General features: G+C 43.7%; 2 protein-coding genes across 6 annotated transcripts in view; both read right to left on the minus strand.

Annotated features, from left to right (window-relative positions):
• Positions 1-3,820: 3,820 nt before the first annotated feature.
• Positions 3,821-4,117, minus strand: LOC104664479 (ribosomal biogenesis factor-like). Its single transcript, XM_010365985.1, has 2 exons — positions 3,974-4,117; positions 3,821-3,880 (listed from the first exon to the last, which is right to left on the minus strand). The coding sequence occupies exons 1-2, from the start codon at positions 4,115-4,117 to the stop codon at positions 3,821-3,823; spliced, it is 204 nt and encodes a 67-aa protein (XP_010364287.1).
• A 5,164-nt stretch (positions 4,118-9,281) lies between these two features.
• SEPHS1 (selenophosphate synthetase 1) overlaps positions 9,282-14,262 on the minus strand; it is a 31,110-nt gene continuing 26,129 nt past the window's right edge. For 3 of the 5 annotated variants that reach the window (XM_030940626.1, XM_030940625.1, XM_010365951.2), the window contains one exon: positions 10,827-11,208. In XM_030940626.1, coding sequence (XP_030796486.1) covers positions 10,994-11,208 — 215 coding nt within the window. In that variant the 3' untranslated portion in view covers positions 10,827-10,993. Of the gene's footprint in view, positions 11,209-14,262 lie in introns of all 5 variants that reach the window. The other 2 variants (XM_030940627.1, XM_030940624.1) reach the window with 1 other exon arrangement.

The raw sequence follows: 14,262 nt of genomic DNA on the forward strand, positions 1-14,262 counted from the left end.
CAGTGGCGCACCTGTAGTCCTAGCTACTCCAGAGGCTGAGGCAGGAGGATTGCTTGAGCTCAGGGTTCCAGGCTGCAGTGAGCCATGATCCCTTACTGTACTCCAGCCTGAGTGTAGAGTGAGATCCTCTCTCTAAAATTTGTTTAAAAAAATTTTTAATGTTAGCTGGGCGTGGTGGCTCATGACTGTAATCCCAGCACTTTGGGAGGCCGAGGCGGGTGGATCACAAGGTCAGGAGTTCGAGACCAGCCTGGCCAATATGGTGAAACCCTGTCTCTACTAAAAAAATACAAAAATTAGCCAGGCGTGGTGGTGGGCGCCTGTGATCCCAGCTACTCAGGAGGCTGAGGCAGGAGAATCGCTTGAACCCAGGAGGCAAAAGTTGCAGTGAGGTGAGATTGCACCACTGCATTCCAGTCTGGGCAACAGAGAGAGACTCTAATAATAATAATAATAATAATAATAAGTGGTTCAAGCATTGTACACACTTAAGAAAATGTCATTATATGAACAAAAAATCATCTGCAATCAACTCCAGATTCAAAAACTCTGAGAATTGATATGACTGTAGGTCAGGTCATTTGGTTACAAGTTTTAAAATTCATTTAGAATATAGTGGCTCACACCTGTAGTCCCAGCACTTTCAGAGGCCAAGGCAGAAGGATCATTTCAGGCCAGGAGTTCGAAACTAGCTTGGGAAACATAGCAAGACTCCATTTCTGCAAAAAGTTTAAAAATTAGTCAGGTGTGTAGGCCGGGTGGGGTAGCTCACACCTGGAATCCCAGCACTTTGGGAGGCCAAGGTGGACGGATCACCTAAGGTCAGGAGTTCAAGACCAGCCTGGCCAACATAGTAAAACCCTGTCTCTACTAAAAATACAAAAACTAGCTGGGCATGGTGGCACATGCCTGTAGTCCTGGCTACTCGGGAGGCTCAGGCAGGAGAATCACTTGAACCTAGGAGGCGGAGGTTGCAGTGAGCCAAGATCGCGCCACTGCACTCCAGCTTGGGCGACAGAGTGAGACTTCATCTCAAAATAAATAAATAAATAAATAAATAAATAAATAAATAAATAAATAAAATTAGCCAGGTGTGGTGGTATGCAACTATAGTCCCAGCTATTAGGGAGGCTGAAGTGAGAGAATCTCCGGCTTTTCTCCAAGCCCATTTCTGATGTCAGCCATAATGAAAACAAGTCTAAAGAATGGAGACATCTGTGGTGCAAAGAAGTATCTCATCTTCCAACCTAAATTAGAAACTAAAAAATATAGGTGTGTAAATCTGGGAGAAGAGGAAAGAATAAAATTATCACTCATGGAATTATTTGGATTGAGAAATATCTAGAGGCCCAGGGTAAATGATCTAGCATGAAACAAGCACAAATCAACCGGCAAACCGCTACACAATCACTGGGTACCTAAGTTGTACCCAGCTGTCTAAAAGAAACAGAGAAACATAGGAGGGGGTGCAGCAATGATCCATGTGAGCAGAGGGAAAGGCAGTGCCATGCCCAGGCTCTAAATGACACAGACCAGGGGACAGGGCAGCAGGTACAGGAAGAGAGAGGGCTAAGGTATGTTAGGGTGAAGGAGGGCAGGAAGGAAGGAAATATGGAAAGAAATCACACACTCATACACACACATATATACATACATGCACACACGCAAACACACATGCACACATGCACGCACACACATGTTCCTTTCATGAGTCAGTTCACCATGGATATGAATGGAACATGTGTGTGCATGCAGGGAGGCTGGAATCAGAGATACTGCTTGAGAGGAAAGGGGAGGTGCTGTTTTAATTCTAAGTTGTCCAAAATGTAGAAAGAAAGAAACTTCTCATTGAAAACTGTTGTATTTCCATGGCCCTTTTTTTTTTTTTTTTTATGAGATGGAGTCTCGCTCTGTCGCCGAGGCTGGAGTGCAGTGGCTGGATCTCAGCTCACTGCAAGCTCCGCCTCCCGGGTTTACGCCATTCTCCTGCCTCAGCCTCCCGAGTAGCTGGGACTACAGGCGCCCGCCACCTCGCCCGGCTAGTTTTTTTTTTTTTTTTGTATTTTTTTAGTAGAGATGGGTTTTCACAGTGTTAGCCAGGATGGTCTCGATCTCCTGACCTCGTGATCCGCCCATCTCGGCCTCCCAAGGTGCTGGGATTACAGGCTTGAGCCACCGCTCCCGGCCTCCATGGCCCTTTATGTATACTTTTGTTTTTATTTGCGATGGAGTTTCGCTCTTGTTGCCCAGGCTGCAGTGCAATGGCACAATCTTGGCCCACCACAACCTCTGCCTCCCAGGTTCAAGCAACTCTCCTGCCTCAGCCTCCCAAGCAGCTGGGATTACAGGCATGTGCCATCATGCCCGTCTAATTTTGTATTTTTAGTAGAGACAGGGTTTCTCCATGTTGGTCAGGCTGGTCTCGAACCACCGACCTCAGGTGATCCGCCCGCCGTGGCCTCCCAAAGTGCTGGGATTTATGTATACTTTCATGTTGGTGTTAATCATTTCATGTTGGCACTACAGAAAAGTTGATTCCGCCACAGTCTGCCTGGTAGGCCAGGCTTGCTTTGTGCACAAAGCTTGGCAGCCTGCGGTGAACTGACCTTCCTCCCCGCTGGCCCCCGCTTGGTATGGCTGTGTGATCATATTAATTTGGCCAGGTATTGTGGCTCAGGCCTGCAATCCCAGCACTTTGGGAAGCCAAGGTGGGAGGATCTCTTGAAGCCAGGAGTTTGAGACCATTTTGGGAAACACAGCAAGACCCCATCTCTTTGAAAAAGAGCTAAGAAACTAGCCATACGTGATGGTGGTGTACCTGTAGTCCCAGGTACTCAGGAGATTGAGGCGGGAGGATAACTTGAGCCCAGGAAGCGGAGGCTACAGTGAGCCATGATCACCCCACTGCACTCCCGACTGCGCAACAGAGTGAGACCTTGTCTCAAAAAAATTTTTAAAAATCATATTAGTTTACATTATATATTACGTATATATTTAAATGACCCAATGTTTGGTGATCAATAATAAATACACATACATTGTAGAAAATTTTTAAAAAATAGGGAAAAAAACCCTAAAATGCACTCGTGTGACTGCTCTTTGCAAGAAAACTTTTGTTAAAATTCAATCTATTTTTTCCCATTCACATTTAGTTGAACTATACACATTTTATACAGGTATATACATTTATATGTATATATGTTTTCAAACTTAATATCACACTGAATACACTACATTGCATCTTTTTTTGTATAACACGTTTATTTTAGTCCAGGAGTGGTGGCTTACACCTGTAATTCCAGCACTTTGGGAGGCTGAGGTGGGCGGATCACCTGAGGTGGGAGTTCAAGACCAGCCTCACCAAACATAGAGAAACCCCATCTCTACTAAAAATACAAAATTAGCTGGGTGTGGTGGCGCAATGCCTGTAATCCTAGCTACTTGGGAGGCTGAGGCAGGAGAATTGCTTGAACTCAGAAGATGGAGGTTGCAGTGAGCCAAGATCGCGCTATTACACTCCAGCCTGGGTGACAAGAGCAGCAAAGTTCTGTCTCAAAAAAAAGAAAAAATACAAGGGAAAAAAAACCCTAAAATTAACTAGTGTGGCTGCTCTTCACAAGAACACCATTGTTACAATTCAATGTATTTTTTTCCATTCACATTTAGTTGAAAAATATACATTTAACACAGGTACATGCATACATATGTATATATTTCTTCAAAGTTGGTATCACACTGAATAGACTACATTGCATCTTTTTTTGGTATAAAACATTTAATTAATTGGTCTTCGTGGAGAATTAGATGCATCACCACAGTATTATAACTGAGCCATTAATTTTGTAGCTTCATCAACATTAAGTTTGCTTTCATGGCGCTGCTAAGAAATCAGTTCTTTTTGCAGAAGTTCAAGAGAAAGGCCTTTTGAGAAATGTGGAAGTTCCTCTTGTACACTTACAAAAGCTTTGTTTACTCTGCTAACTTTTTCATCATTCCTAATGTTTATCTTAAGATCAGTGGCAATTGGTTTTGCTCTGTTTTTAGCCTTAAAGCTTTTTTGGCTGGCTGTGCGAAATCCATTCCTGGACTTCTGCCCTCTTAATTTCTTCTTGGCCATTGTCAGGAATTCAATACTTCTTAAGCTCCAGGTGATGCTGCATCTTTTTTTCACCTTAGATTTTTGCATATTTTACCATGAATACATAGTCTCCAAAAATGTGACTTTTGAGGCAGAATTATAAATATATATATTTTTTTTCTTTTTTTTTTTTTTTTTTGAGACAGAGTCTCATTTAAAAAAATGCTGGATGTTGGCTGGGTGCGGTGGCTCATCCCTGCAATCCCAGCACTTTGGGAAGCCGAGGCGGGTGGATCACTTGAAGTCGAGATCGAGACCATCCCGGCTAACGCAGTGAAACCTCTATTAAAAATGCAAAAAATTAGCCGGGCGTGGTGGTGGGCGCCTGTAGTCCCAGCTACTCAGGAGGCTGAGGGAGGAGAATAGTGTGAACCCAGGAGGTGGAGCTTGCAGTGAGCCGAGATTGTGCCACTGCACTCCAGCGTCGGTGACAGAGCCAGACTCCGTCTCAAAAAAAAAAAAAAAAAAAAAGCCAGACATGGTGGTGGGCGCCTGTAGTCCCAGTTACTTGGGAGTCTGAGGCAGGAGAATGGCTTGAACCTGGGAGGCGGAGGTTACAATGAGCCAAGATTGCATCACCGCATTCCAGCCTGGGTGATAGAGCGAGACCCTGTCTCAAAACAAAAGAAACAACCAACCACCAAAACTGCTGGGTGTGGCGGGTCACACCTGTAATCCCAACACTTTGGGAGGCCAGAGTGGGAGGATCACTTGAGCCCAGGATTTCAAGACTAGCCTGGGAAACAAAGTGAGACCCCCCTCTCTACAAGAATGTTTTTTTTTTAATTAGCCAGGCCTGGTGGTGTGCCTGTAGGCATAGCCAGTAGGGAAGCTGAGGTGGGAAGATCTTTTGAGCCCGGAAGTTCAAAGCTGCGGTAAGCCATGATCATGCCACTGCACTCCAGCCTGGGAGACAGAATGAGACTGTCTCAATAAATAGATACTTACATACATACATAAATACATAAATTGGACTCATACTGCATATACAGTTGTTTTTCAAAACTCATTATTACATTGTGAATATTTCCCTATTATTAAATGCCGTAAGACCTTTTTTTTTTTTTTTTTTGAGACACAGTTTCATTCTGTCGCCCAGGTTGGAGGGCAGTGGCATTATCTGAGCTCACGGCAACCTCTGCCTCCAGAGTTCAAGCGATTTTTGTGCTTCAGCCTCCCGAGTAGCTGGGATTACAGGTGTGCACCACTACGCCTGGCTAATTTTTGTATCATTTAGTAGCGACGGAGTTTTGCCATGTTGGCCAGGCTGGTCTCGAACTCCTGACCTCAGGTGATCTGCCTGCCTCGGCCTCCCAAAGTGCTGGGATTACAGGCATGAGTCACTGCGGCCTGCCTAAGACCTGATTTTTGATGACTTCATAGCATTCGAGACTGGATTTTCCTATACTCATTGAACCAACGCCCTATTACTATATGTAAGTTTATGTTTTCTTTTCCTGTCTTCTTTTGCTTACAGTTGTAAATAATTTGATGAATATGCTGATTTTCATTGTTGGGTAGTTCCGTGGGTATTTCTTTAGGATAAATTATTTGACATAGAATTGCTAGTCAAAGGCTATCAAACATTTTAATATTGCCAAACAAGTCTCAAAATGCTGTTATCAACGAGCATTGATAATAAAACCTGAGGCCTTACCCTTTTTTTTATTTTTTATTTTATTGAGACCGAGTTTTGCTCTTGTTGCCCAAGCTGGAGTGCAATGGTGCGATATCAGCTCACTGCAACCTCTGCCTCCCGGGTGCAAACGATTCTTCTGCCTCAGCCTCCTGAGTAGCTGGGATTACAAGCATACGCCACCATGCCCAGCTAATTTTGTATTTTTAGTAGAGACGGGGTTGCTCCATGTTGGTCAGGCTGGTCTCAAACTCCCAACCTCAAGTGATCCACCAGCCTGGGCCTCCCGAAGTGCTAGGATTACAGGCGTGAGCCACCGCGCCTGGCTGCCTTACCCTTTTTTATTTATTTATTTATATTTATTTATTTATTTATTTGTTTGTTTGTTTGTTTGTTTATTTTGAGACGGAGTCTCGCTCTGTCGCCCGGGCTGGAGTGCAGTGGCTGGATCTCAGCTCACTGTAAGCTCCGCCTCCCGGGTTTACGCCATTCTCCTGCCTCAGCCTCCGGAGTAGCTGGGACTACAGGCGCCCCGCCACGTCGCCCGGCTAGTTTTTTGTATTTTTTAGTAGAGACGGGGTTTCACCGTGTTAGCCAGGATGGTCTCGATCTCCTGACCTCGTGATCCGCCCGTCTCAGCCTCCCAAAGTGCTGGGATTACAGGCTTGAGCCACCGCGCCTGGCCTATTTATTTTTTTTGAGACGGAGTCTTGCTCTGTCACCCAGGCTAGAGTGCAGTGGCACGAACTCTGCTTTACTGAATGAAGACCTTGTGTAATCCATCCGCTCCCGTCCTCATTCAAGACAGAGATTTAAGCATGGATAAGAAGATATTCCCATGCTTCACTTTTAACAGGACGTCGGTGATTTTCATTGTGCCCCTTGGCATATTTCATGACTATGATTCATATGTGGATTCTTAATGAGAAAAATTTACAAATTACTGTTCAAAGTAAATTATGGTGTCTATGCAACCACTACCTAAGCTAGAGGAAAAGGGTGGGCTGGGTGTGGAAGTGAGCAACTCAAGGATATATACACACACACACAAATATATACAAAAACACACACGCAGACACGACAGGTATCTGAAGCGTTGATGTCTCTGCTTGCTCTGTTACCTAAAACTAAAGTGCAGCACAGTATAGCTATTCTGGCCTCTATACAATTAAAACTGAGATTGAGAACTCAGATATAACTCTTTTAAAGGGAATGCTAAATTCAGACTGAAAATGGCTGGCTCATTCATCTATAAACAGAACAATTTAAAACACATTTATTCATTATAAAGCATGCAGAACTTGGAAGACTATAATCTACTATTTTTAAAGACTGAGCCAAAAGTACATATTGCTTATACAATATTTCAATTTTTCTTGGACTGAAACACAATAAATACCTCAACACAGCCTGTGCAAATAAGCAGCTTCAATATTCCTTCACAGATTATTCCTAATGCCTGAATGACTGACTCCACCATAATCCAGCTGCCTCAGGTTGTATTCACTAATTCTATGCATTCTAACAGACTGTATTTTTGGATGCAACTATACTATAGGATTTACAGAAAACAAATCAGTATACCAAGATAAATACACTTCAGTGTTAAGTTTTAAAGTGCTACCAGAGGGGCCGGGCGCGGTGGCTGACGCCTGTAATCCCAGCACTTTGGGAGGCCGAGGCAGGCAGATCCCGAGGTCAGGAGATCGAGACCATCCTGGCTAACACGGTGAAACCTCGTCTCTACTAAAAAATATAAAAAATTAGCCGGGTGTGGTGGCAAGTGCCTGTAGTCTCAGCTACTCAGGAGGCTGAGGCAGGAGAATGGTGTGAACCCGGGAGGTGGAGATTGTAGTGAGCCGAGTTTGCGCCACTGCACTCCAGCATGGGTGACAGAGTGAGACTCTATCTCAAATAAAATAAAATAAAATAAATTAAAATAAAATAAAATAAAATAAAATAAAATAAAATAAAATAAAATAAAATAAAATAGGACTACCAGAAATACCAGAAAGTCAAATCGACTACTTACTGTCCACCAATTTTTTAAATTTTATTTTTTGTAGAGACGAGGTCTCACTAAATTGCTTAGGCTGGTCTCGAGCTCCTGTGCTCAAGTGAGCCTCCTGTCTCAGCTCCCCAAAGTGCTAGGATTATAGACACAGGCCACCGTGTCTGGCCTGTCTACTGACTTTTAAAATGTTCTACATAGATTTTGCCAAGAACTCCAATATTCAATGACAATCATTTCGGTCTTCATGGAGCTTTCAAAATACAGGTCTTTCTGCTTCTTTGCTGCGCCATAGCTCAGATGTGGGAAGTAAACAGGATGGTCAAGATTTGGCCAGAATGGTTAAGAGAATGGTTGAGGAAAAAATTCCTGCAAAATATGTTGTAAAAGGCTGGGCATGGTGTCTCACACCTGGAACCCCAGCACTTTGGGAGGCCGAGGCGTGTGGATCGTTTGAACTCAGTTCGAGACCAACATGCCAAAACCCTGTCTCTACTAAAAATACAAAAATTAGCCAGGTTTGGTGGCGTGTGCCTGTAATCCAGCTACTCGGGAGGCTGAGGCCAGAGAATCACTGGAACTTGGGAGGCAGAGGTTGCAGTGAGCTGAGATCATGCCACTGCACTCCAGCCTGGCTGACAGAGTGAGACTCCGCCTCAAAAAAACACAGAAGTTGCAAAACCAGGTCCTCTTACTTTCCCTGCCTTCCTCTGCAACATTCCTTTTGACATCAGTGGTTCTCAAACTTTTTTGGCCATAGCCACGTAGGGTCCTTATGTAAGACATTCCTAAAGTCCCACACCCCGGAAATTCTGATTCTGTGAGTCTGAAAAACCAGGGGCAAGAATGTCGCCTTCTAACACCCCAGGTGATTCTAACACAGGTGTATCTGGGCCACTATGCAATACTGGTTTTTGTTTGTTGAGACTGAGTCTCAAAGAGCTTGTTTTTGAGACTGAGCCTTTGTCGCCCAAGCTGGAGTGCAGTGGTGATTGCAGGTTGCTCACTGCAACCTCTGTCTCCCAGGTTCAAGCGATTCTTGTGCCTCAGCCTCCCCAGTAGCTGGGAATACAGGTGTGCGCCACCAAACCCAGCTAAATTTTGTATTTTTAGTAGAGATGGGGTTTCACCGTGTTGGCCAGGCTGGTCTTCTTTGGACCTCTGCTCATCTGCCCACCTTGGCCTTCCAAAGTGCTGAGATTACAAGTGTGAGCCACCATGCCCAGCCAACACTGCTTTAAAGACAAATTCTTCCTCTTGGGATCATAAGACTTACATGGATCTCTAAGTACCCAACATTTTCTCTTTATACATAGCAATCTTCAAAGATTATTTCCGTAAGTACACACTCCACTTACCTCCCTCCTCTCAATAGGCCTGCCACTGAGGAAAACACCAGCTCTAAGGGCACAGGGCACAGGCTACACTGAAGTTCAGATTTAGTCGCTATTAAAAAAAAAAAAAAGAAAAAGCTCAACAGTAGGTTGATCTTACTCAGAGGTTTCCAACACATTTTATTTTGCAGACCACTGGTTTGTAGCTTTTGAGGACCAACATCCGTATATCAATTCCTATAAAATGTCCAATCAATTTCAGTTCCGTAGCAGGCTCTTCCAAACTGCACACCATGCTTATGGCTGGAGGTCCAGTTACACATGCATAAAGGCTGCCCTGCCCGCTGGTTCCCGGAGGAGGTCGCGTCCGAGTTAAAGCCTCTTCCAAGAGCTTGATCTTCCCAGGGGTCATTTCCTTTGGCAAGAAGTCAGTTTACATGTGCGGCTTTGATGCCTGTGAGCAGGAAGCACCAGAAACATGCAGGATGTGCTGCTTTTTCTCTCATGAAGGTGGGCACTTGAGAATCCAGTGCCCTTGTGCTTAATGACAGGAATCCCTCCTCATTGCTCAGTAGGTTAAAATATAAGGAAGCCTCCACTTTACGAAACACAGATAACACCTTTTTAGATTGCCTATTTATTCTAGAACTACAAAATTTAATTCAAGAAAATATAGGTCCCATGAAAGACTTAAAAGTTTTATAAAACTAAAATCTAGTTTTTCCCGATAAATTGTACTTTAGGCAAAACCCTCCCAATGCTTCTAAAATAATACTAAAAGGGGCATCTGATTATACAAGAGCAATTTAAAAAATTAAATATTTATTTGAATAACAAGTTTAAGTTCGAGCTGCAATGTTGGCAATGCAGGTTTTTAACACAGATCACAAAAAGCGTGCACAAAAAAGTACTGGCGCAAAGGACAAAATAATGCTAAGAATTAGGCTAAACAGCTGCTGATTTTAAGAAAACAAAAGGCCTGAAATCACTATACAAAATATAAAATGTATTAAACACTACCATCCACAGAACAGTCTTTATTATTGATTATATTTAAAAATTATTTGCGTAATTATATATTGAATTGTAAATGAGTATTATACATGAACCTCCATTCGGAAGGCAATTCCTTATAGCACTATAGAACATCTAATTACATTGCAAAAAGTATCCTTTTTTGCTATCGATAAAACAGTTAATGATATTACTGTAAATATCAGGAAGGCTACAAAAAAAGAAATAAGATTTCTTTTTTGTCTTCAAAGGGTTTTCCATGCAGTGAAGAAGCACTTGCCGTGTTGAACTGAATGCACTACTGGAGAATGTTCTGGGGTCCAAGATGCTCTTGAGAGACAAGACTAGGCTTTTCAAATCAAACACTCAAAGGAATCATGCAACCCTCTTATGACTGGGATACCGTCATGTGCAACTTACCAATGCTGTCTCTCCAGAAAACCATTCAAGACGCTTAAAAAAAAAAAATCAGACTTATATGATAAATATACATAAAATGAAGACACCAACTGCTATTTGACATGACTACTGGTAATGTCTGTGCTATGTGAAAGCACCTTTAAAAAGAGCCTATGCGGCAAGAGATAAGTGTCTAAAGATTCAAAATGAATCAACAGTATTGGATAACAATATAATTCTCAACTCAGAAGCTGCCTCAAGATTAGGTGCATCTTCAGTTAATGTAACAGGAAAAAAAGGCAATGGATTTTATTTTATTAATTGTATCCACTTACAAACAGACCTAAGGTCACCCCGATGTGTAGACACAATGAGATTTTTGTTGTTTATAGTCTTTAATTGAAGTGATAAGGGAAATAGATCTATTTAAAATCAAAACCAAACAGCTATTTCTGTCTAGATTAAGAGGTGGCCCCAGGTGTGGGATTCACATTTTGAGTGGCCACTTGTGGTGCGACCTCGATGATCCGGGGTTTGTCTATGATTCTGGCTGTGCGGTTGCCCTTCTCTACAATCCCAATAATCCATGCTTGGTGGCCTTCACCATATTTGGGGGACTTTATCTCTGCACAGAACCGAGCTGCTTGCTCACGTGGTAAACAGATCAGAAGGCCGCCTGGCAAAAGAAAACAAGAATGACTGTTAGTGTTGACAGGACAGCAGCTTCTCTGCCTCTACTGCTTCTGCAGAGACCCAACTTCCATCAGCAACTTGCTGCCACCTATATGCAAGTAGAAGCTTTTTTTTTTTTTTTTTTTTTAGACAGGGTCTCACTCTGTGGTCCAAGCTGGAGTGTAGTGGTACAATCACAGCTCACTGCAGCCTCAATGTCCTGGCTCACGAGACCCTCCCACTTCAGCTTTCCCAGCAGCTGAGATTACAGGTGTGTACCACCACACCCGGCTAATTTTTTGTAGAGATGAGGTTTCACTGTGTTGCCCAGACTGGTCTAAAACTCCTGGACTCAAGCAATCCCCCTGCCTTGGCCTCTCAAAGTGCTGAGATTACAGGAATGAACCACCACACCCAGCCTAAGAGGTCTGTTCTGTGCTGTAATTAAGCAATTGCTAGTAAACTCCTAACACACACACACATAATACACCCCAACCTTCAACTGTGAAAATGATCTATTTGTGAACCACATAACACTGTGTAGGGGGTAAGGTGTTCAGGGCATCACTAAGCCATGTGGTAGCTACTCTTTCCATGCTACACTGAAACAAATATTGACAAACAAAAGGGAACTTCTGATTCTCTACATTGACTCTCTCGTTTTACTGAGAATGCTTTTTTGTATTTTTAGAAAATTTAAGACTCATGATACAGTATATGCCCCAAAGTATCTAGGTTCCAGTCCTGACTCTGTCATTATATCCAAAAGACAAACGTTTAAATACATTAAAATAAACCTTTGTTGCTCTTTCCAGTAGCGAGGCCAGAAAAGTTTTTATTTTTCCAAGTAGAAATAAGAGGATGAGGAAAAACTGGAGTCTACTTCTACAAAATGTAAAAATCTTGTGGCTGGGCACGGTGGCTCACATGTGTAATCCCAGCACTTTGGGAGGCCGAGGTGGGTGGATCACCTGAGGTCAGGAGTTAGTTCGAGAGCAGCCTGGCCAACATGGTAAAACTCTGTCTCTAAATTAGCTGCACATGACGGCGTACTCCTGTAATCCTAGCTCCTCTGGAGGCTGAGGCAAGAGAATCACTTGAACCAGGGAGGCGGAGGGTGCAGTGAGTTGAGATCGCGCCATTGCACTCCAGCCTCCTGGGCGACAAAAGCGAAACTCCATCATTAAAAAAAAAAAAAAAAAAAAAAAGTAAAAACTTGTTATTTCTGAAGAAAGAAAACAAATCGAAATGGCTGGTAAATTCATCAATTCATTCAATTCCATTCAGTGCCCAATTATGTGGCAGACACTATCCTCGCCAGACCCTGAACCAGCAGGGGAAAAAACCCTGCCCTTTTGGAGCTTACTTCTAGAAAATGGTTTGTTTTTTTAAACGGGAGGCTGAAGGGTCCTCTGTAAAGGCGGTGAGAGGCCTGGCAGAGTCCTGAAGGCCCCTCGCCACTGTACAGGTCAACGTGACCAGGGCTTTGTGGTCCCAGCACTGTGGTCCCTTGCCCCTGGCCTACTATGGAATCTCCCAGAGAGCCTTCCCAGATACTGAGGCCCAGGCCCGCCCAAGATGCATCCCCCCGTTTTTGGGAGGCTGGGGCTAGGCATGTGTATTTTTCTTTTTTTTTTTTTTTTTTGAGACAGAGTCTCACTCTGGCTGGACTGCAGTGGGGCAGTCTCGGCTCACTGCAACCTGTGCCTCCCAGGTTCAAGCGATTGTCCTGCCTCAGCCTCTGGAGTAGCTGGGATTACAGGGCGCACACCAACATCGCCCGCTAATTTTTGTATTTTTAGTAGAGACGGGGTTTCACCATGTTGGCCAGGCTGGTCTCCAACTCCTGACCTCGGCCTCCCAAAGTGCTGGAATTACAGGCGTGAGCCACCAGGCCTGGCAGGCATATGTACATTTAAAATCCCAAGGTAATTCCACTCTTTTGCAGGATAGAAAACTGAGTTCTAGAGGAAAGGAAACAGAAAAAGAAACCGAAACTGAAAAAAAGGTGGGGAAAAAAATAGGGAGACTTAAAAGCTGAAACAGTGAAGGTAAAAGGAACAAAGGGGGCAAAAGAAAAATGGCACTTCAGGAGGATGCACCGCCTGGCTCCAGCTAGGGCCGTGGGAGCGGGAATGAAGGATGGCGAGCCTGTGGGTGGCGGCCTCAGTGGGCCATGCTGGAGCATCTGCCATGATGAAGAAGAGGACGTCCCACAAGTTCTGGACAGACGTGGTCACCAAATTAATGAGGAAACAAAAGGAGCTTAAGTTTAGAAAAATGACAAGGGATATAAAAAACTCCCTAGGAGTCAAAAACTACTGGGGCATATGGTGTCAGACCTACACTGCTGCCTGACAGCTCTCTCAACCTACGCTTGCTCCATCTCCCATTTATCCTCCATTTATGTTTCCTCTCATAAATTACTGCTTATCTTTAAAAAAAAAAAAGCACTTTAAAGACATAATATCCTATTGTATTCTTTTTTATTCTATATCATTCTCTTTTCTTTTTCTTTTTTTTGAGGCAGAATCTTGCTCTGTCGCCCAGGTTGGAGTGTAGTGGCACAATCTCGGCTCACTGCAACCTGTCTCCTGGGTTCAAGTAATTCTCCAGGCTCAGCCTCCCAAGCAGCTGGGATTAAAGGCATGTGCCTAATTTTTTGTGTGTTTATAGTGGAGATGGGGTTTCACCATGTTGGCCAGACTGGTCTTGAACTCCTGACCTCACCTGATGTGCCTGCCTCAGCCTCCTGAGGTGCTAGGATTACAGGCAAGAGCCACCACACCCGGCCCCTTTTTTTCCATATCATTCTTAAAACAACGTTAGACAATTTTCAAGGGAAAAAATATCACCTGTTCAAAGTAACCTATGGGTATTACAGTTAATTTTAAATGCGAAGCTTTCAGTAAAAACTGAATGCTGACTAATTTTCCTCATTGCCATACTCTTGCATCAAAAAGAACACAGGACACTCAACTTCGGCAAGGCTGCTGGATCCTCCCAGGATGGCGGGGACCAGACCCACTGGGAGGAGGAAACGCACCAGCTGCTACGG

The sequence above is a fragment of the Rhinopithecus roxellana genome, chromosome 11 (genome assembly GCF_007565055.1).
Source record: "Rhinopithecus roxellana isolate Shanxi Qingling chromosome 11, ASM756505v1, whole genome shotgun sequence".
Classification (NCBI taxonomy): Eukaryota; Metazoa; Chordata; class Mammalia; order Primates; family Cercopithecidae; genus Rhinopithecus; species Rhinopithecus roxellana.

Bases quoted from the DNA above. Each gene is read 5' to 3' on its own strand.
- LOC104664479 (XM_010365985.1), bottom strand. From the start codon at position 4,117: ATGGCCAAGAAGAAATTAAGAGGGCAGAAGTCCAGGAATGGATTTCGC. The intron at 3,881-3,973 runs GTAAACAAAGCT...CTGATTTCTTAG, and splicing joins ATGATGAAAAAGTTAGCAGA to CAGCGCCATGAAAGCAAACT.